General features: G+C 64.0%; 1 protein-coding gene across 1 annotated transcript in view; it reads left to right on the top strand.

The window, feature by feature from the left end:
* Eefsec (eukaryotic elongation factor, selenocysteine-tRNA specific) overlaps positions 1-24,690 on the top strand; it is a 158,797-nt gene that overhangs the window by 52,985 nt on the left and 81,122 nt on the right. The window contains exons 2-3 of the mRNA XM_042670341.1: positions 8,667-8,874; positions 21,697-21,793. Coding sequence (XP_042526275.1) covers positions 8,667-8,874; positions 21,697-21,793 — 305 coding nt within the window. The remainder of the gene's footprint in view (positions 1-8,666; positions 8,875-21,696; positions 21,794-24,690) is intronic.

The following is a 24,690-nucleotide window of genomic DNA, read 5'->3' as shown; positions in this document are numbered from 1 at the left end:
CTGGACGCGCTTCACCCCTGCCCTGCCTCCCTGCAGTGCTCAGATGTCTCCTGCCCAGCCAACTTCCTGACAGACCGTGCCTCTCCCCCTCCAGCCCCTCCCGGGACCCTGGGCTCTCCCCCTCCAGCCCCTCCCGGGACCCTGGGCTCTCCCCCTCCAGCCCCTCCCGGGACCCTGGGCTCTCCCCCTCCAGTGTCTCCTGGTCTGGGCTCTCCCCCTCCAGCCTCTCCTGGCCTGGGCTCTCCCCCTCCAGCCTCTCCTGGCCTGGGCTCTCCCCCTCCGGCGTCTCCCGGGACCCTGGGCTCTCCCCCTCCGGCCTCTCCTGGCCTGGGCTCTCCCCCTCCGGCCTCTCCCGTGACCCTGGCACGCTGGTGTTTATGAGTTGCCTCTTGCTTTACCTCACTGATGTCAACAGGCAGGGATGTCTCTGATGCTGGTGCCCGGGAAGGCCCTGCGGGCTGCTGACTGCCACTCGACCACTGCCTTGTGAGTGTGGAGCCTTTAGACCTCTTTCCCCACTTTTCAGATTTTGTCTCTTTTTTCCCCATGCACATTTGTTTGGTTTTTAGCTGCTTGTGCTGGTCCTGGGGCTTGAACTCAGGTCTCAGGTGCTGTCCTCAGCTTTTTGTGTGTTCAGGACCAGTGCTCTACCACTTGTGCCTCACAGCTGTACTTGCAGCTTTTTGTGGTTAATTTGGAGTTTCTTAGAGGAAGTGGCACAAAGAGGCTCAGCGGCAGCACCCAGGCCCTGAGTTCAAGTCCCACACCAATAACAAACAGAGTCTCGTAGAATTTCCAGCACAGATTGGCTTTGAGTGGAGAGCTGAGGATCTCAGCTGCCTGAGTAGCCAGGATTACAGGGGTGAGCCACCAGCACCGGCTGATTTTTATGTTTTTAAGTGTGTGGTGTTGCTTTTGTTTCTAGCTTTTGTATCACACTAGGTAGATGTTTCTCTCTGTCTCTCTCTCTCTCTGTCATGGGGCCTGAACTCTGGGCCTGGGCGCTGTCCCTCGGCTCTTCAGCTCAAGGTGAGCGCTCTACCGCTTGAGCCACGGCGCCACCTGTTTTTTTCTGCTTATGTGGTGCAGCGCTCTACCCCTGAGCCACCTTCCCAGCCCCAATCTTCCTCTTAAAGCTGTAACACTTGAGCGGGGCACTGGTGGCTCTCACCTGTAATTCTTGCCTTTCAGGTAGTTGAGATCTCAGGATCCTGATTGAAAGCCAACTCAACTCCAACTGGCCACCAAAGAGCCAAAAGTGGATCTGTGGCCCAAGTGGTAGAGTGATCTCCTCAGGCAGGGAAGGCGCCCAGGCCCTGAGCTCAAGCCCCAGTCGGGTGCAGCATGGCCATGCCCGCAACCCCCTGCCCCCACGGCCATAACATTTATTTTTTTCACACCCTTTCTTCTAGAACTCTTTCAATTTTATGGTTTCGTGTTTGTTTGGAATTCACTTTGGCTAGCATGAGAGGTAGGTTCAACTTGATGTTGGCCTAGTGGCCACCCGACGCCCGGCGGGCTGGTGTGGCGGCCCGGTTGCGCTGTGGTGTCTGCCCGCTCCCCGCTCCCCGCCCCCGGCTCCCCGCTCCCCGCCCCCGGCTCCCTGCCCCCAGCTCCCCGGTCCCCGCTCCCGGCTCCCCACTCCCAGCCTCCTCGCCAGCGCCAGCATCGGTGCTTTGGCTCCTCTTCCTTTTGGCAGGGCTCCAGCACCTCTATTTGTCTGCTGTCTTGTCCCGGCTGTTTATTTTTTCCCTTGATCTTCCAAACGGCCTCTCTTTGTTGTCCCTCCCCGCTGCTGACACGCTGCCATTGTTCCCCAGCCCAGGCCTGGGGGCTCCCTCCTGTGGGATGGCTTCAGCGGCACGTGGGCCCCCGGCCGCCTGCCGTCAGCCAGCCCCTGCCCGGCCACCTGCTCTGCGGGCGCCTGGGTCTGGGGACCGGGGAGGCAGGGCTCCAGCCAAGAGGAAGTGCAGAACACATGAATCCAGACAGTCCTGCTTCTAACCCTGCTGGGCTGCTCGCTGTCCTGCAAGCCCAGACCTCAGATTTGTCCTTAGGGGGATGCCAGAGAACCCCAAGCTGGGAGCCTCCTGGCTGGCCGGCACTGTACTGGATCCCTAGACACAGGCTCGGACAGCTGCAGCTCGGGCTGCTGCCTGGCCAGCCCTGCCTTCTTGCTGGTGTGTGGGTGGCTTGGGAAGTTATTTAATGTGTTGTGACCCACAAAGCAGGGGACCGGCATGTGCTGGATGATGAATCAGAGTGGCAGCAGTAGTGCTGGCCTGGGGGCTGGTGAGGCCCCTCGGACCTCTGCCCAGCCGGGGCCTGTGTTTGGGTCCTGACGGGCTCTCTGCACCGGCCTCTGCTGCCTTGGAGACCCATGGGCTTGCATAGACATGGGATCATTGTTTGGTTCTGGACTGGACGTGACTGGTCAGCGATGTGGGTATCAGAGGGGACATGGCTGGTCATGATGTGGGCATCGGAGGCGGACATCTGGGTCTGCTCTCCAGCCCTGCCAGGTCCTTGCTCTGGATATTGATGTGGCCGCTGTTCCTCTCAAGTCTGTGTGTCAGATGGCAGCGGCCATGGGAGGCAGACCGCGGTGCACACGGTCCCAGCCGCATGGCACAGTGCGGCCCGCGGCGCACAGGACGGCGGCTAGGCCCGGTCACACGGCTCAGTGTCGCCTGGGAGCGCCACTGTCAGTGATTGCTGATGATGGCACTTGTTCACCTGACACCTTACCAGCCGTTGGTGGAAAGTTTCTCTTTGGTGGCGTTAGTTTGACTCTGGAAGCACTCACCAGGCCCCCGTGCTGGGGATGGCTCTTCACTGAAATTCGATGTTCTCTTCCCTTCGTAGAAGGCCGGTAGCCTTGATTCTTTTTCTTTTGGGGGAAGGCAGTATTGGGATTTGAACTTAGAACTTTGTGCTTGCTAGTTGCGTATTCTACCATGTAGCTTTTTTAAAAAAAATCTGATTTATAGCTGCTGAAGTACGTTTAAAGTTTTATGTGACTTTTTTTCTTTAGTTGGATTTTTTTTCAACTTAGTGTTTTCCATCAGTCCCAGAGGAAAATTCTATCTTACAGATAACTTAGACTTGGTTAAATGTTGACCTCTGTGACCTTCTCACTATTTGTATTTTTAAAATGATTTAAGATACATCATCTGCAGAATTAGAAATTGTGATTTCTCCAAGTGCTGGGAACTTTAACCCTGTTATAATTACTCGGCAATGCTTTCAAGGATTCTGCAGTCAGACAACCAGATGAAGAGCCTGATGGCTGGCGGCACAGAGGCCCTTTGTCAGCGTGCCCCGCCGCTCGCGCGGCCCCTCTGGTCTCAGAGCGACTTCCTCTCTGCTCTATGGGAACGGTGGAGGACCGCGCTGGACTCGGCCTGGGGGTGCTGGGGGTCTGGGAAGGACAGCACGGACCGTCGTGTACTTCCTGTGATGAAGGAGCAGGAGGCACGGGCGGTGGCGGCGGCCGCGGACCCCGCTTCCCGCAGTGCTGGATTCTCAGCGCGGCAGACGGGGCACCCTGACCCTGTCCCTTAGAAGTCCCTGGCGCTGACCCCACACAGGGTCCGCAGGGGCAGAGCTGCATGCTGCTGCACAAAGGCGGCTTGTCGATGCCGGAAGGGGCCGAGGGAGTCTGTCGACTGTTTCTGGAGCCCAGCCAGCGGAAGGGTCGGTGCAGGGGGCGCGGAGAGGAGATTAGATCTGGGGGAAAGGCGTAGGATCCTGGTCACGTGGAGGAGGGGGGCGTGCCGCCGTGTTCTCAGCCTCGCCTCGCCAGGGTTTGTGAAGCTGCGCAGGGTCCACGGTGAGCTCCTGGGGGTGGGGGGAGGGCCGAGGAGGGCCCGGCCGGGCAGGCCCAGTCCAGCCTGGGGCCCTGTGTGGAGGGAGGTGGAGTCGGGGAGAGAGAAGACCGGAGGCAGCTGGGCCCATTGGGAGCACAGGTGTATGACAGTGATCCAGAGCCTGGGCATCCCAGGGCTCATGCCTGTCATCCCAGCTACTCAGGAGGCTGAGATCTGAGGATCGAGGTTCAAAGCCAGCCCAGGCAGGAAAGTCCATGAGACTCTTATCTCCAGTTAATCACCAGAAAACCACAAGTGGCGCTGTGGCTCAAGTGGTAGAGCACTAGCCTGGAGCAAAGCTCAGTGCCCAGACCCAGACCCCACAACCACCACAACCGCCATCACCACCAACCAACGTATTCCTTCATTTCTGTATGGATTGTGCACACTCCTGCTTGAAAAGGAGAAAAGAACGTAGAGTCAGGGGTTTTCTTCTTCCCTCCCGAGTCTCTTTCACGCTCCCTTCGGGTATTTTATGTGCTGAGAATCGAATACCTACTTCTCGACCGCACACCCGCAGACACGCACCTCTGCTGCTGCCTCAGCGCAGCCCTGTGCTCTCCCGCGCCAGCCCGCATGGTGGGGGTCGCTCTAGCAGTGAAGAGGCCCCTTCGGTGGATGGCGGTCCTGTTCAGCTGTCACCTCCACCCCGGACATCATGTCATCACAACTTTGGCAGCCAAATGTCCGCCGCAGTGCAGTTCACGTGTATGTAAACGTGGCTGGTCAATGCTCACGTGCATGTCGATGATTTTCCCAAATAGGCTTCCTATCACTTTAAAGGGCAGCCCGCCACGCGGACCAGCGGAGGCTGCTGTGGAGGCCGGAGAGCCTGCCTGCGGCCTGGGTGGCCGTCCCCCAGATCTGGGCACGCGTCCGTCCCGTGGGCGGGCAGGGTCCTGGCTGCGCTCAGTCCTCTGCGGGGACATGCAGCTCACCGTGGGCAGCGCCGTGGGGCCCCTCCCTCCGCAGAGGCCGAGGCGGAGGCGGAGGCCCGCGGTGGGCGCTGCCCTGTGGCTGGCTCTGGCCGGGCAGCGGAGGCCGGGCACACGCGGGCCTGCCTGCAGTCCGGGCACACAGCTTCCCCGAGACTCGGCAGTGACCAGGAGGCCTCTGAGGAGTGGACAGTGTCCCCGGGTCTTAGCACCCTTTGTAGCCAGCTGCTGGGCCATGCACGAGTGGCAGGCAGTGCGGGACGGGTCAGCTAGCCGGTGGCTCATCGGCAGCCCACAGCAGAGGCCTCCCGCCGGGCCCTTCCTTTTACCCTCCTCCTGCACCCTCCTCCCGCACCCTCCTCCTCCCGCACCCTCCTCCCGCACCCTCCTCCCTCACCCTCCTCCCTCACGCTCCTCCTCCACCCTCCTCCCTCACGCTCCTCCTCCTCCACCCTCCTCCCTCACGCTCCTCCCTCACCCTCCTCCCTCACCCTCCTCCCTCACGCTCCTCCTCCTCCACCCTCCTCCCTCACGCTCCTCCCTCACCCTCCTCCCTCATGCTCCTTCCTCACCCTCCTCCCTCACCCTCCTCCCTCACCCTCCTCCACCCTCCTCCCTCACCCTCCTCTCTTACCTTCCTCCCTCACCTTCCTCATCCTCCCTCACCATCCTCCCTCACCCTCCTCCCTCCACCTCTCCCCCTTCTGCCTCGTTTTCCCCCTCCTGTCTTCCCTCGCTCCTGTGTGCCCTGACAGGGCCCCTGGCGTCCTGTTCTCCCTGCTGCTGAGCTGGTGGTGGGGCGGGGCTCACAGCTGGGCATGGGGCGGGGTCAGGGCAGCGGAAGCAGGGCTCCACAGAGGAGCTGGGAGGACAGAAGGAATGGGGGTCACGCATGTGGGAAGTGTTCTCATACTCTGCATCTAGAGGGCTAGAAAACAGGTTGATCTGCTCACTGCCTCAAGCAATTCATAAAGCGGCTTGCATTTTCTAAAAACTAAATCCAAAGTTTCACCTTCTCCTTCCCACCAAGAATTCTCCCTCAGGCCTCTTCCTACCATAGTGTCTTGGCAGCTTAGAACTGCTTTGCCTCAGAAGGTTGCTGCCCACAGCTGGGCGAAGACCCCCCGCGCTCTCCCGCTTGAGTTAGAGCAGGAGTCTGAGCCCCGCGCGCCCTCCCGCGTGAGTTAGAGCAGGAGTCTGAGCCCCGCGCGCCCTCCCGCGTGAGTTAGAGCAGGAGTCTGAGCCCCGCGCGCGCTGTCCCGCGTGAGTTAGAGCAGGAGTCTGAGCCCTGCGCGCCCTCCCGGGTGAGTTAGAGCAGGAGTCTGAGCCCCGCGCGCGCTGTCCCGCGTGAGTTAGAGCAGGAGTCTGAGCCCCGCGCGCCCTCCCGCATGAGTTAGAGCAGGAGTCTGAGCCCCGCGCGCGCTCTCCCGCGTGAGTTAGAGCAGGAGTCTGAGCCCTGCGCGCCCTCCCGGGTGAGTTAGAGCAGGAGTCTGAGCCCCGGGCGCGCTGTCCCGCGTGAGTTAGAGCAGGAGTCTGAGCCCCGCGCGCCCTCCCGCATGAGTTAGAGCAGGAGTCTGAGCCCCGCGCGCGCTCTCCCGCGTGAGTTAGAGCAGGAGTCTGAGCCCCGCGCGCTTTCCCGCGTGAGTTAGAGCAGGAGTCTGAGCCCCGCCCGCGCTCTCCCGCGTGAGTTAGAGCAGGAGTCTGAGCCCCGCGCACTCTCCCGCGTGAGTTAGAGCAGGAGTCTGAGCCCCGCGCGCCCTCCCGCGTGAGTTAGAGCAGGAGTCTGAGCGCGCTCTCCCACGTGAGTGTAGAGCAGGAGTCTGAGCCCCGCGCGCTCTCCCGCGTGAGTTAGAGCAGGAGTCTGAGCCCCGCGCGCTTTCCTGCGTGAGTTAGAGCAGGAGTCTGAGCCCCGCGCGCTCTCCCGCGTGAGTTAGAGCAGGAGTCTGAGCCCCGCGCGCTGTCCCCCGTGAGTTAGAGCAGGAGTCTGAGCCCCGCGCGCGCTGTCCCGCGTGAGTTAGAGCAGGAGTCTGAGCCCCGCGCGCCCTCCCGCGTGAGTTAGAGCAGGAGTCTGAGCCCCGCGCGCGCTCTCCCGCGTGAGTTAGAGCAGGAGTCTGAGCCCCGCGCGCTCTCCCGCGTGAGTTAGAGCAGGAGTCTGAGCCCCGCGCGCGCTCTCCCGCGTGAGTTAGAGCAGGAGTCTGAGCCCCGCGCGCCCTCCCGCGTGAGTTAGAGCAGGAGTCTGAGCCCCGCGCGCCCTCCCGCGTGAGTTAGAGCAGGAGTCTGAGCCCCGCGCGCTCTCCCGCGTGAGTTAGAGCAGGAGTCTGAGCCCCGCGCGCTCTCCCGCGTGAGTTAGAGCAGGAGTCTGAGCCCCGCGCGCTCTCCCGCGTGAGTTAGAGCAGGAGTCTGAGCCCCGCGCGCGCTCTCCCGCGTGAGTTAGAGCAGGAGTCTGAGCCCCGCGCGCCCTCCCGCGTGAGTTAGAGCGGGAGTCTGAGCCCCGCGCGCCGTCCCGCGTGAGTTAGAGCGGGAGTCTGAGCCCCGCGCGCCGTCCCGCGTGAGTTAGAGCAGGAGTCTGAGCCCCGCGCGCTCTCCCGCGTGAGTTAGAGCAGGAGTCTGAGCCCCGCGCGCCGTCCCGCGTGAGTTAGAGCAGGAGTCTGAGCCCCGCGCGCTCTCCCGCGTGAGTTAGAGCAGGAGTCTGAGCCCCGCGCGCTCTCCCGCGTGAGTTAGAGCAGGAGTCTGAGCCCCGCGCGCTCTCCCGTGTGAGTTAGAGCAGGAGTCTGAGCCCCGCGTGCTCTCCCGCGTGAGTTAGAGCAGGAGTCTGAGCGCGCTCTCCCACGTGAGTGTAGAGCAGGAGTCTGAGCCCCGCGCGCTCTCCCGCGTGAGTTAGAGCAGGAGTCTGAGCCCCGCGCGCTTTCCTGCGTGAGTTAGAGCAGGAGTCTGAGCCCCGCGCGCCCTCCCGCGTGAGTTAGAGCAGGAGTCTGAGCCCAGCGCGCCGTCCCGCGTGAGTTAGAGCAGGAGTCTGAGCCCCGCGCGCTCTCCCGCGTGAGTTAGAGCAGGAGTCTGAGCCCCGCGCGCTCTCCCGCGTGAGTTAGAGCAGGAGTCTGAGCCCCGCGCGCTCTCCCGTGTGAGTTAGAGCAGGAGTCTGAGCCCCGCGTGCTCTCCCGCGTGAGTTAGAGCAGGAGTCTGAGCCCCGCGCGCGCTGTCCCGCGTGAGTTAGAGCAGGAGTCTGAGCCCCGCGCGCGCTGTCCCGCGTGAGTTAGAGCAGGAGTCTGAGCCCCGCGCGCTCTCCCGCGTGAGTTAGAGCAGGAGTCTGAGCCCCGCGCGCTTTCCCGCGTGAGTTAGAGCAGGAGTCTGAGCCCCGCGCGCTCTCCCGCGTGAGTTAGAGCAGGAGTCTGAGCCCCGCGCGCTCTCCCGCGTGAGTTAGAGCAGGAGTCTGAGCCCCGCGCGCTCTCCCGCGTGAGTTAGAGCAGGAGTCTGAGCCCCGCGCGCTTTCCTGCGTGAGTTAGAGCAGGAGTCTGAGCCCCGCGCGCCCTCCCGCGTGAGTTAGAGCAGGAGTCTGAGCCCCGCGCGCTCTCCCGCGTGAGTTAGAGCAGGAGTCTGAGCCCCGCGCGCTCTCCCGCGTGAGTTAGAGCAGGAGTCTGAGCCTTTACAGAGCTGCACAGGAGCGGTGTGCGTGTGGCGTCGGCCCTGCCTGGGCAGCCGGCGCTCTCTGCCCGGGGCCTTTGTGTCCTCCGCTCTCCAGATGTGTCCGTGGCTCAGTGACACGGGCAGGCCCAGTCCTAGACCAGGCCGCAGCCCCTCATGGGCTGGCCCCCACCCCGCCGGCCTGGGAGGTGGGCAGCCTCTGACCTCTGCTGTCTCCCCACAGGGGCTCAGATCATCGACCTCATGATGCTGGTCATCGACGTTACCAAGGGCATGCAGACGCAGTCCGCGGAGTGCCTGGTGATTGGCCAGATCGCCTGCCAGAAGCTGGTCGTGGTGCTCAACAAGGTGGACCTTCTGGCCGAGGGCAAGAGGCAGGCGGCCATCGACAGGATGACCAAGCGCATGCGGAAGACGCTGGAGGGCACCAAGTGAGTGCCGCCCTGTGAGGAGGCGTCCGTGTGTCCCGGGTCAGCCGTGTCCGTGTGTGTGTCCCGGGTCAGGGGTGTCTGTGTGTATCCGGGTCAGGGGTGTGCAGGTGTATACAGGTCAGGGGTGTACGGGTGTGTCCTGGGTCAGGGGTGTCCGTGTGTATCTGGGTGAGGGGTGTCTGGGTGTATCCGGGTCAGGGGTGTCCGGGTGTATCCAGGTCAGGGGTGTCCGGGTGTGTCCAGGTCAGGGGTGTCCGGGTGTATCCAGGTCAGGGGTGTCCGGGTGTGTCCCGTGTCAGGGGTGTCCGGGTGTATCCGGGTGAGGGGTGTCTGGGTGTATCCGGGTCAGGGGTGTCCGGGTGTATCCGGGTCAGGGGTGTCCGGGTGTATCTGGGTCAGCCGTGTCCGGGTATATCTGGGTCAGGGGTGTCTGGGTGTATCCGGGTCAGCCGTGTCCGGGTGTATCTGGGTCAGGGGTGTCCGGGTGTGTCCCGGGTCAGCTGTGTCCGGGTGTATCCGGGTGAGGGGTGTCCGGGTGTATCCGGGTCAGGGGTGTCCCGGTGTATCTGGGTCAGCTGTGTCCGTGTGTATCTGGGTCAGGGGTGTCCGTGTGTATCTGGGTCAGGGGTGTCCGTGTGTATCTGGGTAAGCCGTGTCCGTGTGTATCTGGGTCAGGGGTGTCCGTGTGTATCTGGGTCAGGGGTGTCCGTGTGTATCTGGGTCAGGGGTGTCCGGGTGTATCTGGGTCAGGGGTGTCCGTGTGTATCTGGGTCAGGGGTGTCTGGGTGTATCTGGGTCAGCTGTGTCCGTGTGTATCTGGGTCAGGGGTGTCCGTGTGTATCTGGGTCAGGGGTGTCCGTGTGTATCTGGGTCAGGGGTGTCCGGGTGTGTCCCGGGTCAGCTGTGTCCGGGTGTGTCCCGGGTGAGGGGTGTCCGGGTGTGTCCCGGGTCAGGGGTGTCCGGGTGTATCCGGGTCAGCCGTGTCCGGGTGTATCTGGGTCAGGGGTGTCCGGCTGTATCTGGGTCAGCCGTGTCCGTGTGTATCTGGGTCAGGGGTGTCCGTGTGTATCTGGGTCAGCCGTGTCCGGGTGTATCTGGGTCAGGGGTGTCCGGGTGTGTCCCGGGTCAGCTGTGTCCGTGTGTATCTGGGTCAGGGGTGTCCGGGTGTATCTGGGTCAGGGGTGTCCAGGTGTGTCCCGGGTCAGCTGTGTCCGGGTGTGTCCCGGGTGAGGGGTGTCCGGGTGTATCCGGGTCAGGGGTGTCCGGGTGTATCCGGATCAGCCGTGTCCGGGTGTGTCCCGGGTGAGGGGTGTCCGGTGTATCCGGGTCAGGGGTGTCCGGGTGTATCCGGGTCAGCTGTGTCCGGGTGTATCTGGGTCAGGGGTGTCCAGGTGTGTCCCGGGTCAGCTGTGTCCGGGTGTGTCCCGGGTGAGGGGTGTCCGGGTGTATCCGGGTCAGCCGTGTCTGGGTGTGTCCCGGATCAGCTGTGTCCGTCTGTGAGGTACTCCTCGTCCGCACGGCTGGCAGGCTGCCCCCCTCCCTGCTCTGTAAGCAAAGCTGTCTGGTGCCACAGATGCGGAGCAGAGCTTGGTGTTGCTGCCGTTGTCTCCGGGTACCGTCCCGCCACGGCACCCCACGGTCCTGTGTCCTGAGCGCTGGCCTGTGTCCCACGCCTGCCTTCTGTGCGCCCAGGCATTTGAGGCCTCGGGGCCCGTCCCTGTGTAGAAGGCTGGGCCTGCCGTGGTGCACGCTGGCCATGGCCGGCATCTCAGCCAGGCCCCGTGCCAGGGAGACCAGAGCTGTGATGCCCACTTGGGGCGGGTGCCGGCGGCGGTGAGCCGCGTCATTGACAGACGCTGAGGAGGCCGGTGGGGCCTGCCCCCCCCGTCCCACCTTGGGGCGAGGCGTCCCTGGGGTCTGTGCAGGGTGGCTGGCCGGCCTGTCCCTGCAGGTGGTCGCTGGCCGCCGGGTCGGAGGTGAAGGGAGAGCCTGAAAGCCAAACCGGCGGTGGCGGCGGCATCCCTCATCGTCTGCGGTCTGATTCTGCGGGGCAGCAGGGCACTGGCCGAGGGGCGCTGGCCCAGCATTGGCCAGGGCAGGAGGGCGTGGCGCTGCCAGGCCAGGTGTGCAGAGGGCAGGGTGTGGGACCCGCGGTCCAGCCCAGAATGATGACTCTGGTGTGGTTGAGAAGACCAGGACGCCGCCCTCTTCCGCTCCCGGCCGGGCCCCCAATCCACATGGAGCAGCCATCATGGGGAGAGGGGCCCCCGATCCACACGGAGCAGCCATCACGGGGCGACGGGCCCCCGGTCCACACGGAGCAGCCATCACGGGGCGACGGGCCCCCGATTCACACGGAGCAGCCGTCACGGGGAGACGGGCCCCCGATCCACACGGAGCAGCCGTCACAGGGAGACGGGCCCCCGATCCACACGGAGCAGCCGTCACGGGGAGACGGGCCCCCGATCCACACGGAGCAGCCGTCACGGGGAGACGGGCCCCCGATCCACACGGAGCAGCCGTCACGGGGAGACGGGCCCCCCGATCCACACGGAGCAGCTGTCACGGGGAGACGGGCCCCCGATCTACACGGAGCAGCCATCACGGGGAGATGGGTCCCCGATCCACACAGAGCAGCCATCACGGGGAGACAGGCCCCCCGATCCACACGGAGCAGCTGTCACGGGGAGACGGGCCCCCGATCCACACGGAGCAGCCATCACGAGGAGACGGGTCCCCGGTCCACACGGAGCAGCCATCACAGGGAGACGGGTCCCCGATCCACACGGAGCAGCCATCACGGGGAGACGGGCCCCCGATCCACACGGAGCAGCCATCACGGGGAGATGGGTCCCCGGTCCACACGGAGCAGGCGTCACGGGGAGACGGGCCCCCGATCCACACGGAGCCGCGGTCACGGGGAGACGGGCCCCCGATCCACACGGAGCCGCGGTCACGGGGAGACGGGCCCCCGATCCACACGGAGCAGCCGTCACAGGGAGACGGGCCCCCGGTCCACACGGAGCCGCGGTCACGGGGAGACGGGCCCCCCAATCCACACGGAGCAGCCGTCACGGGGAGACGGGCCCCCGATCCACCCGGAGCAGCCATCACGGGGAGACGGCCCCCCTGCCTCCCGCTCTGCAGCCGGCACAATATCCTGCGTGCCGCCCTGCCATAAAGATTGGTTGGCCTTCCCAGTTACGATATGGTTTTTTTCAGAATCAGCACCTGCAGTTCTCCCCCAGAATTCTCAGGTTGGTTAAATTAAAGCCCCAGCCTGTGAATGGACCAAATGTGTCATGAAAGATTCCTGGCCTGCCTTTTGTTTGCAAAATTCATCAATCCGATAAAATCGACACATTTAGATAAGTGTTGCATAAGAATTCAGACTTTGTTATTCCCCACGGAAGTGGATATGAGACTGTAAAAAGGAAGATAAAACACTGGGCCTTCTTTTGGTAAGTTATTGGAGGCCTGCGGTTCTATTTTCTTGTCAGGAAGGAGAGGGCAGGCCTCGTGGACCCCCAAAGCATGGCGGGTGTCAGGACCACTCCCTGTGGGGAACAGGCCTGGCCTGCTCTCGAAGGTGAAGCGACACCCAAACCCTGGTTAGTTACACGGACGGAAAATCCTCACTTGCACGTTTAAATTGATACTATTACTTCAGTGACTGCGAGGTCAGGTCGTGGACTTTATCAGAGCAGTCCGCCCGTCCTCAGCGCTGGCAGGAGAGGGCCCTGCCCGGTGACCAGCTGGGCCCGAGGCCCTGGGGCCCACCTCCGGATCTGCCCACGCAGCCGAACTTTCCTGACAGCTCTGAGTTCCTCATCAAGTACATTTTTTTAAATGCGAAGAACATTTTTATCTAGAAAAAGTGAACCTCTCACTTATCAAAACCTGAAAAACATAGAACATATTTTTCAATCCAGAGAACAATTGAAAGGGAACTTGGAGAGTAGGGGCTCCGGCCGCAGGTCCTCGAAGAGCGGCTGCTGCAATTTTGGGTTAAAACCTTTTTTTTGTACTCTTTAGTTCTTGATAGTCTGTTTCAATAAGTGAAAATTCTACATCTCACCTGGTTTTTTGTGGCCGCTGTTTTGGAATCATATCTGTGGAGTCCTTGCCAAATCCAGTGTCCTGAATAACTTTCCTAGTGCCTGTCTTTCCAATTTATAGTTTTAGCTTTTAAGATTAAGCTCGGACCGTGTGAGCTGTGTGTGTGTGTGTGTGTGTGTGTGTGTGTGTGTGTGAGGTAGGAGCTGTGTGTGTGTGTATGTGTGAGGTAGGAGCTGTGTGTGTGTGTGTGTGTGTGAGGTAGGAGCTGTGTGTGTGTGTTTGTGAGGTAGGAGCTGTGTGTGTGTGTATGTGTGAGGTAGGAGCTGCGTGTGTGTGTGTGTGCGCACGCGCGCGTGTGTGTGTGAGGTAGCAGCTGGGGGGCGCTCTTGTGTGCGTAGCTGTCCATCTCGCATCCGGCACCCGCACGCATGGAGCTGCGTGTGTGTGTGTGTGCACGCGCGCGTGTGTGTGTGAGGTAGCAGCTGGGGGGCGCTCTTGTGTGCGTAGCTGTCCATCTCGCATCCGGCACCCGCACGCATGCAGCTGTGTGTGTGTGCGTGTGTGTGTGTCTGTGTGTGCACGCGCGCGTGTGTGTGTGAGGTAGCAGCTGGGGGGGCGCTCTTGTGTGCGTAGCTGTCCATCTTGCATCCGGCACCCGCACGCATGGAGCTGCGTGTGTGTGTGTGTGTGCGCACGCGCGCGTGTGTGTGAGGTAGCAGCTGGGGGGCGCTCTTGTGTGCGTAGCTGTCCATCTCGCATCCGGCACCCGCACGCATGCAGCTGTGTGTGTGTCTGTTACAAGTCCGTCTTCCCAGTCTGTGTGTCCTGTCAGGACCGAGACTTGGGGGTTCGGGTTCAGGAAGTAGGGTTCTCACGTCTGATTTGTCCAAGATGGTTTTGGGGACTTACAATCCCCCGCGTTTGAGGTGTGTGTTTCCATTTCTGCTAAATGATGCTGGAATTTTGATGGGATTACGTGGAGTCTGGGTGGGTTAGGAGCGATCAGCACCGCGGGTCTGGAGTCTGTGGGTGTGTTTGGTGACAGTGACATCTTTGCCGTGGGACATCTTACCATACATGGACATGGAATCGCTTTTCACTCACTTACATCTTTTTTCTTTTTTCTATTTTTTTAAGCAATGTTTTGACGTTTTTAGGTGTTAAATCTTTCATACCACTAATTAGCTTTGTCTTACTCATTCTTCGGGGTTGTTGTTGTTTTTGTTGTTGTTGCTGTCGGTCGTGGGGCCTGAACTCTGGGCCTGGGTGCTGTCCCTCAGCTCTTCAGCTCCAGGCGAGCGCTCTACCACGTGAGCCACAGCACCACTCCTGGCTTTTTCTGTTATGTGGTGCTGAGGAATCGAACCCAGGGCCTCATGCATGCGAGGCAAGCGCTCTACCACTGAGCCACCTTCCCAGCCCTCTTCTCAACTCTTTAGACTGGGTTTTCTTTTTTGTGCACAACTCATCTACTGGGCTGAATACTTTTGTAGATCATTAAGCTTTGGCTGTATTTTCAGGTCTCACCTCATGGTAGTCTCCCAGATCTGAGATAACTAGATCAAAAGACGTGAACATTTATATCTTTGGTTGAACATTGCCCTATCATTGTCTACATTTATTATTCACACAGGGTCAGCAGCTAGCTTTAATACATACATGTAAACTCATGTGGTGTAAACATGTTTGAAACCTTAGGATAGCAAGGGTATGTTACTTGTTTGAGTATACGCTTGTCTCTTGGCTTCTTGTGAGTTTCACACTTCTTTCTGACATGTTAAGAGCGTTATTAGTAGGAACACAGCTATTAACCCTTTTCCAACCAGATGTGCTGCAAATAGGCCTTCAGCCTTTATTGCTCTTGCATTCCGGTTTTTTTTGAGAGGCAGAAGTTTCTAATTTTTATGTAGACAGACTTTTTGATTGTTTTTCTTTGTGATTTCTTTATCTTTGAAGCATTTAAAATTACTCTTGCATAAGCATCTATCCGTGGCAACAGAAATCAAAATAGAAGATAAAAATGTACCCACGGTCTCCCCAGTGCCTCCTGGGGCAGCGTCCTCCTCCCAGGTTGCCCGTCTGTCCGTCCTTCCCGGGGCAGCATCCTCCTCTCAGATTGCCTGTCCATCTGTCCATCCCGGGGCAGTGTCCTCCTCCCAGGTTGCCTGTCTGTCCGTCCGTCCCGGGGCAGCATCCTCCTCCCAGGTCGCCTGTCCGTCTGTCCGTCCCAGGGCAGCGTCCTCCTCTCAGGTTGCCGGTCCATCTGTCCATCCTGGGGCAGTGTCCTCCTCCCAGGTTGCCGGTCAGTTTGTCCGTCCTGTGGTAGTGTCCTCCCAGGTCACCTGTCTGTCGGTCCGTCCCAGGGCAGCGTCCTCCTCCCAGGTCGCCTGTCTGTCCGTCCCAGAGCAGCGTCCTCCTCCCAGGTCGCCTGTCCATCCTGGGGCAACGTCGTCCTCCCAGGTCGCCTGTCCGTCTTTCCGTCCCAGGGCAGCATCTTCCTCCTCCCAGGTCGCCTGTCCGTCTGTCCGTCCCAGGGCAGCATCTTCCTCCTCCCAGGTCGCCTGTCCGTCTGTCCGTCCCAGGGCAGCGTCCTCCTCCCAGGTCGTCTGTCTGTCCGTCCGTCCCAGGGCAACGTCCTTCTCCCAGGTCGCCTGTCCGTCTGTCCATCCTGGGGCAGCGTCCTCCTCTCAGGCCGCCTGTCCGTCCATCCCGGGGCAACGTCCTCCTCCCAGGTTGCTGGTCAGTTTGTCTGTCCTGGAGCAACGTCCTCCTCCCAGGTCGCCGGTCCGTCCGTCTGTCCCAGGGCAGTGTCCTCCTCCCAGGTCGCCGGTCCGTCCGTCTGTCCGTCCGTCCCGGGGCAGCGTCCTCCTCCCAGGTCGCCAGTCTGTCTGTCCGTCCCAGGGCAGCGTCCTCCTCCCATGTGTGCTGTACAGACAGGGTTGTTGCCGCTTGCACGCTGTTTGCTCTTGCCGCTTGCACGCTGTTTGCTGTTGCCGCTTGCACGCTGTTTGCTCTTGCCGCTTGCACGCTGTTTGCTCTTGCCGCTTGCACGCTGTTTGCTCTTGCCGCTTGCACGCTGTTTGCTCTTGCCGCTTGCACGCTGTTTGCTGTTGTTGCCGCTTGCACGCTGTTTGCTCTTGCCGCTTGCACGCTGTTTGCTCTTGCCGCTTGCACGCTGTTTGCTGTTGTTGCCGCTTGCACGCTGTTTGCTGTTGTTGCCGCTTGCACGCTGTTTGCTGTTGTTGCCGCTTGCACGCTGTTTGCTCTTGCCGCTTGCACGCTGTTTGCTCTTGCCGCTTGCACGCTGTTTGCTCTTGCCGCTTGCACGCTGTTTGCTGTTGTTGCCGCTTGCACGCTGCTTGCTGTTGCCGCTTGCACGCTGTTTGCTCTTGCCGCTTGCACGCTGTTTGCTGTTGTTGCCGCTTGCACGCTGTTTGCTCTTGCCGCTTGCACGCTGTTTGCTCTTGCCGCTTGCACGCTGTTTGCTGTTGTTGCCGCTTGCACGCTGTTTGCTCTTGCCGCTTGCACGCTGTTTGCTGTTGCCGCTTGCGCGCTGTTTGCTCTTGCCGCTTGCACGCTGTTTGCTCTTGCCGCTTGCACGCTGTTTGCTGTTGTTGCCGCTTGCACGCTGTTTGCTCTTGCCGCTTGCACGCTGTTTGCTGTTGTTGCCGCTTGCGCGCTGTTTGCTGTTGCCGCTTGCACGCTGTTTGCTCTTGCCGCTTGCACGCTGTTTGCTCTTGCCGCTTGCACGCTGTTTGCTCTTGCCGCTTGCACGCTGTTTGCTGTTGTTGCCGCTTGCACGCTGTTTGCTCTTGCCGCTTGCGCGCTGTTTGCTCTTGCCGCTTGCACGCTGTTTGCTCTTGCCGCTTGCAGCTGTTTGCTGTTGTGGGCTTCTCTGTTCCCTCTGGTCACCCTTGCTGCGTCTTCTTCCAGGCCCTGTGTCTGCTGCTTGCCTGTTTCAACTCGTTTCTCCTCTAGCCCAGGCCCTGTCGTTGGGTGCCGAGGCTGCGCGGGTCCTGCGGGGGCCCTGGGCTTGGTGAGTGTCGGCCTCGTGGAATTCTCGTGCAGCCGTGGCGCCGGCGGGGGGCGGGAGGGAGCGTGTCTGTGCCACGGGCTCCCTGACTCGGGAGGTAACATCCCCGCTGTGCACACCCAGACGCTCCGCCTTCCTTGGGCAGGAGCACTAGGCTTGGAGCCCGTGCGTGGTGCGCATCCGCTGTGAACGGGCACCTGCGGGGCCTGTGGAGCCAGTCGCGTTGTGCAGTGCGCAGGAGCAGCTCTTTGGATTGGCCTGTGTCCGTTTTTCATCGTCTGGTCCGTTGGTGTGCTGGCAAAGGTTGTTTGCGTCCAGCTGGCCGTCTGGGTCCAGGGGGCACCAGGACTCGGCTGCAGGGGTCGGGAGGAGGCGGCGGCCAGGGGGAGCTCCTAAAGCTCTTACGGTCTCTGACTCAGCTGCCCACATGGCAGGCCCCTGGGCCAAGGCGCAGCACAGGCTTCTTGCTCCTGGCTCTGTTCCCTGTTTCTGTGTGGCCCTTCCTGAGGCCAGACGTGACCGGTTGGCAGGGTCGTGTGGCTGGTCGCAGCCCCGACCCGGAAGCTCAGCTTCTCCTGATCTGTGGAGACACCCCTGCCCAGCACACGGCTAGACTTTGTTACAGGTTGGCTTTCAGAGAGGTTTATGAGTAGTCCTTGGGATTGTCCGTGCCTGTTGTGGCCCTCGGTAACCCTCAGCCTCAGGCTCTGCCCACCCGGCTTCCTGCCAGGGAGGAGCCTGCCTCCCCCCCCCCCAGCCAGGCCCTCGGTAACCCTCAGCCTCAGGCTCCGCCCACCCGGCTTCCTGCCAGGGAGGGGCCTGCCCCCCCCCCAGCCAGGCCCTGCCCAGGGGCGGGGCTGCGCGGTGAGCGTTCATTCTTCTTCCGTTTTCCTCAAAATTTCTCAGGTTTCTTTTCTTCCCTGTCCCTCGTCCTGCTTGGTTTTACTGGTGCTCTTTTACGAAACGTTCCTCTGCTCTCCCTCCCTGCTCAGGCCCTCCTCCTGGGGACGGCAGGCCCTGCAGTGGCTCTCGGGCTGTTGGAGTTCTGCTCCTGAGCTGGTGTCCATTTACCGTGGCACCTGAGGCTCCTGGGGTCGTGGAGGCTCCTGGGGTCGTGGAGGCTCCTGGGATCGTGGAGGCTCCTGGGGTCGTGGAGGCTCCTGGGGTCGTGGAGGCTCCTGGGGTCGTGGAGGCTCCTGGGGTCGTGGGGGCTCCTGGGGTCGTGGGGGCTCCTGGGGTCGTGGGGGCTCCTGGGGTCGTGGAGGCTCCTGGGGTCGTGGAGGCTCCTGGGGTCGTGGGGGCTCCTGGGGTCGTGGGGGCTCCTGGGGTCGTGGGGGCTCCTGGGGTCGTGGGGGCTCCTGGGGTCGTGGGGGCTCCTGGGGTCGTGGGGGCTCCTGGGGTCGTGGGGGCTCCTGGGGTCGTGGGGGCTCCTGGGGTCGTGGAGGCTCCTCCTGGGGTCGTGGGGGCTCCTGGGGTCGTGCAGGCTCCTGGGGTCGTGGGGGCTCCTCCTGGGGTCGTGGGGGCTCCTGCAGGCTTCCCCGTTTTCTCTCTTGCTGCCCGCCAGGCTCAGGGCCATGTGGTGAGGATTGCAAGCAGGGTGAGCAGCTCTCTGTGGGCCCTTGGGCTGAGGCAGGAGGGGTGGAGGAGGAAGGTGTGCTTGCCGGAGCGGGGGCTGCTCCTTGGAGCTGCGTGGCCATGAAGAACTGGCTGGGCAGTGCCTGTCTGAGGGCTGCCGGTGCACTCGATCCCACCCTCGGTTGGGACTCAGCCCTGCCAGGCCAGCCGGGCCGCCTGCCAGTGGGTAGGGAGGAGGCTGAGCCCAAGAAGACAAGAGCCCCGGCCGTTCACCGCGGGGCTGAGCGTGGGCTGAGCATGGGGTGCACACACCGCGGGGCTGAGCGTGGGTGAGTGTGGGCTGAGCGTGGGGTGCACACACCGCGGGGCTGAGCGTGGGCTGAGCGTGGGCTGAGCGTGGGTGAGCGTGGGCTGAGCATGGGCTGAGCGTGGGGTGCACACACCGCGGGGCTGAGCGTGGGTGAGCGTGGGCTGAGCGTGGGCTGAGCGTGGGCTGAGTGTGGGTGAGCGTGGGCTGAGCGTGGGGTGTGCTCACTGCGGGGCTGAGCGTGGGCTGAGCGTGGGTGAGTGTGGGCTGAGCGTGGGCTGAGCGTGGGTGAGCGTGGGTGAGCGTGGGCTGAACGTGGGGTGTGCTCACCGCGGGGCTGAGCGTGGGCTGAGCGTGGGCTGAGCGTGGGTGAGCGTGGGTGAGCGTGGGCTGAGCGTGGGGTGTGCTCACCGCGGGGCTGAGCGTGGGCTGAGCGTGGGTGAGCGTGGGCTGAGCGTGGGTGAGCGTGGGTGAGCGTGGGCTGAGCGTGGGGTGTGCTCACCGCGGGGCTGAGCGTGGGCTGAGCGTGGGTGAGCGTGGGCTGAGCGTGGGCTGAGCGTGAGGGGTGCGCTCACCACGGGGCTGAGCGTGGGCTGAGCGTGGGCTGAGCGTGGGTGAGTGTGGGCTGAGCGTGGGGTGTGCTCACCGTGGGGCTGAGCGTGGGCTGAGTGTGGGCTGAGCGTGGGGTGCACACACCGCGAGGCTGAGCGTGGGCTGAGCGTGGGCTGAGCGTGGGTGAGTGTGGGCTGAGCGTGGGGTGTGCTCACCGCGGGGCTGACGTGGGCTGAGCGTGGGCTGAGCGTGGGCTGAGCGTGGGTGAGCGTGGGCTGAGCGTGGGTGAGTGTGGGCTGAGCGTGAGGGGTGTGCTCACCGCGGGGCTGAGCGTGGGCTGAGCGTGGGCTTAGCGTGGGCTGAGCGTGGGCTGAGCGTGGGGTGTGCTCACCGCGGGGCTGAGCGTGGGCTGAGCGTGGGCTGAGCGTGGGTGAGTGTGGGCTGAGTGTGGGGTGTGCTCACCGCGGGGCTGACGTGGGCTGAGCGTGGGCTGAGCGTGGGCTGAGCGTGGCTGAGCGTGGGCTGAGCGTGGGGTGTGCTCACCGCGGGGCTGAGCGTGGGCTGAGTGTGGGGGTGTGCTCACCGCAGGGCTGAGCGTGGGCTGAGCGTGGCTGAGCGTGGGCTGAGCGTGGGGTGTGCTCACCGCGGGGCTGAGCGTGGGCTGAGTGTGGGGGTGTGCTCACCGCAGGGCTGAGTGTGGGCTGAGCGTGGGTGAGTGTGGGCTGAGCGTGGGTGAGCGTGGGCTGAGCGTGGGGTGTGCTCACCGCGGGGCTGAGCGTGGGCTGAGTGTGGGGGTGTGCTCACCGCGGGGCTGAGCGTGGGCTGAGCGTGGGCTGAGCGTGAGGGGTGCGCTCACCACGGGGCTGAGCGTGGGCTGAGTGTGGGGGTGCGCTCACCACGGGGCTGAGTATGGGCCGAGCGTGGGGTGCACTGTGATCACACCTAGGTAGGAGTCCCTGGGGAGCAGGATGGAGGTCTGAGGCCAGACCCAGGCAGGAGTGTGATTCTACCTGAAAAACAACTACAGAAGAGGTTGAACACAGGGCTTGTGGCACAGAGCACCTGCCCAGTGACCAGAAAGCTCTGGGCTCCAACTCCAGTGCCACCAAAACCCCGTTTTCCTGATAGGATAAGAATGGCAGGCCGTGCGTCCTGCGCCTGCCTGTGGCAGGCGCGGTGTCAGGACTGGAAGCCACGGGCATGGCAGCCAGTCCTGGGCGGGAGGAAAACACAGCACCGCTGCTGCTCGCTCAGGTCACCGACGTGGACCTGCGGCGCTGCTGTGTGAGGTGCGCCCCGGGCTCCCTTCCAGAGCCTCTCGGGACCTGGGTGCTGTCAACTTCAAGGCCATCTTTTCTTCAGGACCAGGGCCAGGCTGCCGAGGCTCCATTGCATGATGTAAAACTAGGAGGGCTCTCCATGCCAGGGCTTTCCTGATGGGGCCTCCGTGTCCCTCCTGTCCTATCCCTGCCTGGCAAGGAGCAAGTGGGGTGTGCTCCAGACCCCCATCCCTCCCCGGTGCCCTGCGCTCCGTGACGGTGCCCTGCGCTCCATGCCCTGCGCTCCGTGACGGTGCCCTGCGCTCCGTGACGGTGCCCTGTGCTCCGTGTCCTGCGCTCTGTGCCCTGCGCTCAGTACCTTGCACTCTGCGACGGTGCCCTGCGCTCCATGCCCTGCGCTCCATGCCCTGCACTCCATGCCCTGCGCTCCGTGCCCTGCACTCCATGCCCTGCGCTCCGTGCCCTGCACTCCATGCCCTGCGCTCCATGCCCTGCGCTCCGTGACGGTGCCCTGCACTCCATGCCCTGCACTCCATGCCCTGCGCTCCGTGCCCTGCACTCCATGCCCTGCACTCCATGCCCTGCACTCCGTGCCCTGCACTCCATGCCCTGCGCTCCATGCCCTGCGCTCCATGCCCTGCGCTCCGTGACGGTGCCCTGCACTCCGTGCCCTGCGCTCCGTGCCCTGCACTCCGTGCCCTGCGCTCCGTGCCCTGCGCTCCATGCCCTGCGCTCCGTGACGGTGCCCTGCACTCCGTGCCCTGCGCTCCGTGCCCTGCGCTCCATGCCCTGCGCTCCGTGACGGTGCCCTGCACTCCGTGCCCTGCACTCCGTGCCCTGCGCTCCATGCCCTGCACTCCATGCCCTGCGCTCCGTGCCCTGCGCTCCGTGCCCTGCGCTCCATGCCCTGCGCTCCATGCCCTGCGCTCCATGCCCTGCGCTCCGTGTCCTGCGCTCCGTGCCCTGCGCTCCGTGCCCTGCGCTCCGTGACGGTGCTGTTGCTGCCTCTCTTTCAGGTTCCAGGGGGCACCAGTCGTGCCTGTGGCCGCCAAGCCCGGGGGACCAGAGGCCCCTGACACTGAAGCTCCACAGGGCATCCCAGAGCTCATCGAGGTACTGTCCACTCAGGCTCTGCCCAGGGGAGGGCGGAGGGGACAGTGCTGGCCTTGCAGGGCTGGTGGTGGCGAGCGGGGGTCTGGGGGCTGGTGATGGCGAGCGGGGGTCTCGGGGCTGGTGGTGGCGAGCGGGGGTCTCGGGGCTGGTGGTGGCGAGCGGGGTTCTCGGGGCTGGTGGTGGCGAGCGGGGGTCTCGGGGCCGGTGGTGGCGAGCGGGGGGTCTCGGGGCTGGTGAGCGGGGGTCTCGGGGCTGGTGGTGGCGAGCGGGGGTTCTCGGGGCTGGTGGTGGCGAGCGGGGGTCTCGGGGCTGGTGGTGGCGAGCGGGGGTCTGGGGGCTGGTGATGGCGAGCGGGGGTCTCGGGGCCGGTGGTGGCGAGCGGGGGTCTCGGGGCCGGTGGTGGCGAGCGGGGTTCTCGGGGCCGGTGGTGGCGAGCGGGGGTCTCGGGGCTGGTGGTGGCGAGCGGGGGTCTCGGGGCCGGTGATGGCGAGCGGGGTTCTCGGGGCTGGTGGTGGCGAGCGGGGGTCTCGGGGCTGGTGGTGGCGAGCGGGGGTCTCGGGGCCGGTGATGGCGAGTGGGGGTCTCGGGGCTGGTGGTGGCGAGCGGGGGTCTCGGGGCTGGTGGTGGCGAGCGGGGGTCTCGGGGCTGGTGGTGGTGAGCGGGGGTCTCGGGGCTGGTGAGCGGGGGTCTCGGGGCTGGTGGTGGCGAGCGGGGGTCTCGGGGCTGGTGAGCGGGGGTCTCGGGGCTGGTGGTGGCGAGCGGGGGTCTCGGGTCTCGGGGCTGGTGGTGGCGAGCGGGGGTCTCGGGGCTGGTGGTGGCGAGCGGGGGTCTCGGGGCTGGTGGTGGCGAGCGGGGGTCTCGGGGCTGGTGGTGGTGAGCGGGGGTCTCGGGGCTGGTGAGCGGGGGTCTCGGGGCTGGTGGTGGCTAGCGGGGGGTCTCGGGGCTGGTGAGCGGGGGTCTCGGGGCTGGTGGTGGCGAGCGGGGGTCTCGGGCTGGTGGGTGGCGAGCGGGGGTCTCGGGGCTGGTGGTGGCGAGCGGGGGTCTCGGGGCTGGTGGTGGTGAGCGGGGGTCTCGGGGCTGGTGAGCGGGGGTCTCGGGGCTGGTGGTGGCGAGCGGGGGTCTCGGGGCTGGTGAGCGGGGGTCTCGGGGCTGGTGGTGGCGGAGCGGGGGTCTCGGGGCTGGTGAGCGGGGGGGTCTCGGGGCTGGTGGTGGCGAGCGGGGGTCTCGGGGCTGGTGGTGGCGAGCGGGGGTCTCGGGGCTGGTGGTGGCGAGCGGGGGTCTCGGGGCTGGTGGTGGCGAGCGGGGGGTCTCGGGGCTGGTGGTGGCGAGCGGGGGGTCTCGGGGCTGGTGGTGGCGAGCGGGGGTCTCGGGGCTGGTGGTGGCGAGCGGGGGTCCTCGGGGCTGGTGGTGGCGAGCGGGGGTCTCGGGGCTGGTGGTGGAAAGCGGGGGTCTCGGGGCTGGTGAGCGGGGGTCTCGGGGCTGGTGGTGGCGAGCGGCGGGTCTCGGGGCTGGTGGTGGCGAGCGGGGGTCTCGGGGCTGGTGGTGGCGAGCGGGGGTCTCGGGGCTGGTGGTGGCGAGCGGGGGGTCTCGGGGCTGGTGGTGGCGAGCGGGGGTCTCGGGGCTGGTGAGCGGGGGTCTCGGGGCTGGTGGTGGCGAGCGGGGGTCTCGGGGCTGGTGAGCGGGGGTCTCGGGGCTGGTGGTGGCGAGCGGGGGGTCTCGGGGCTGGTGGTGGTGAGCGGGGGTCGCGGGGGTCTCGGGGCTGGCAAGCGGGGGTCCTGGGTGCCACGTGCACAGATGACGCCCCACGCGCTCATGACTGTGACACCGACCCAGTGTTCCAGGCCCCACACTAAGGTGTTTATCTGCGAGGCCATGGGGGAGGCTGAGAGGCCCGCCAGCCGGTGTGCGGGGAAGCGGGGGTTCCGAGCCCGTCCCCTGCACCCGGACCCAGCCGCCCCTCTGGGCTGGCGGCTCCCGGAGCTGGAGTTTTCTGGCCTGCACATCAGCTCCAGAGGCCCTAGAAGCTGCCACAGTTGTTTTTGCTCAAATAAAATCCACAAAAATGTGGCTCCGAAGTATGTTTGTATATTCCTCTTAAAAGCCTCTACATAAATCAGACCAAGCCTGTTTTGAACTTTAAAATGTGATCACAAGACCAAGTTTTGTAACATTCACTACCGAATAGTTTCCTGACAGCCTGTTCCTTATGAAATCAGAAAACAGCCAAGTCAAAGCAGCGCCGCGGCGTGCTGTGCCTTTGTGCATTTGTTTCTTGATTAGCTCTGACAGCACCCGAGCAGAGCTGACATGAGGAAACTGGGCTGTGGGCCCGCGGGCCCCGCTCGGGCCGGCCGGCACAAGCCGGCACAGGCTGGCACAGGCCGGCACGGGTTGGCACGGGCCCGCAGGCCCCGCTCGGGCCGGCCGGCACAGGCCGGCACAGGCCGGCACGGCCGGCGGGGGCGGACGTGGGCCTGCCCCCCTTGCTGGCGCCTGGGGTGGGGGTGAAGATCCCTGCCGCGGCCCGCAGCCCTTGCCCAGGTGCCGGCCAGGCCCCGGCCCTCAGGCACCGTGCCAGCCGCTGCGGTGCTGCACGCTGGGATGCACGGCATGGCGGGACGCGGGGTGCCTGGTGGGACGGAGCTGGGAGCCCTTCCGGAGGGCTCAGGGCTGCGGGGAGGTGAGCCGGCGGTGAGCGTGCAGGTCTGCCTGTGGATGCCTGGTGTGGGGCTGCGGCGTCCTGCGTGGGGCTTGAGGCCTGGGCAGGGGGCACATGCACCGGGCTCCACGACAGATACCTGAGGATGAGATGGAGAGAGGAGGAGGAGGAGGAGGAGGAGGGGGAGGAGGAGGAGGGGGAGGAGGAGGAGGGGGAGGAGGAGGAGGGGGAGGGGGGG

This window comes from Dipodomys spectabilis, unplaced genomic scaffold (genome assembly GCF_019054845.1).
Source record: "Dipodomys spectabilis isolate Male_0828 unplaced genomic scaffold, ASM1905484v1 ptg000541l, whole genome shotgun sequence".
NCBI lineage: Eukaryota > Metazoa > Chordata > Mammalia > Rodentia > Heteromyidae > Dipodomys > Dipodomys spectabilis.
This window is presented reverse-complemented; position numbering and strand designations above follow the sequence as displayed.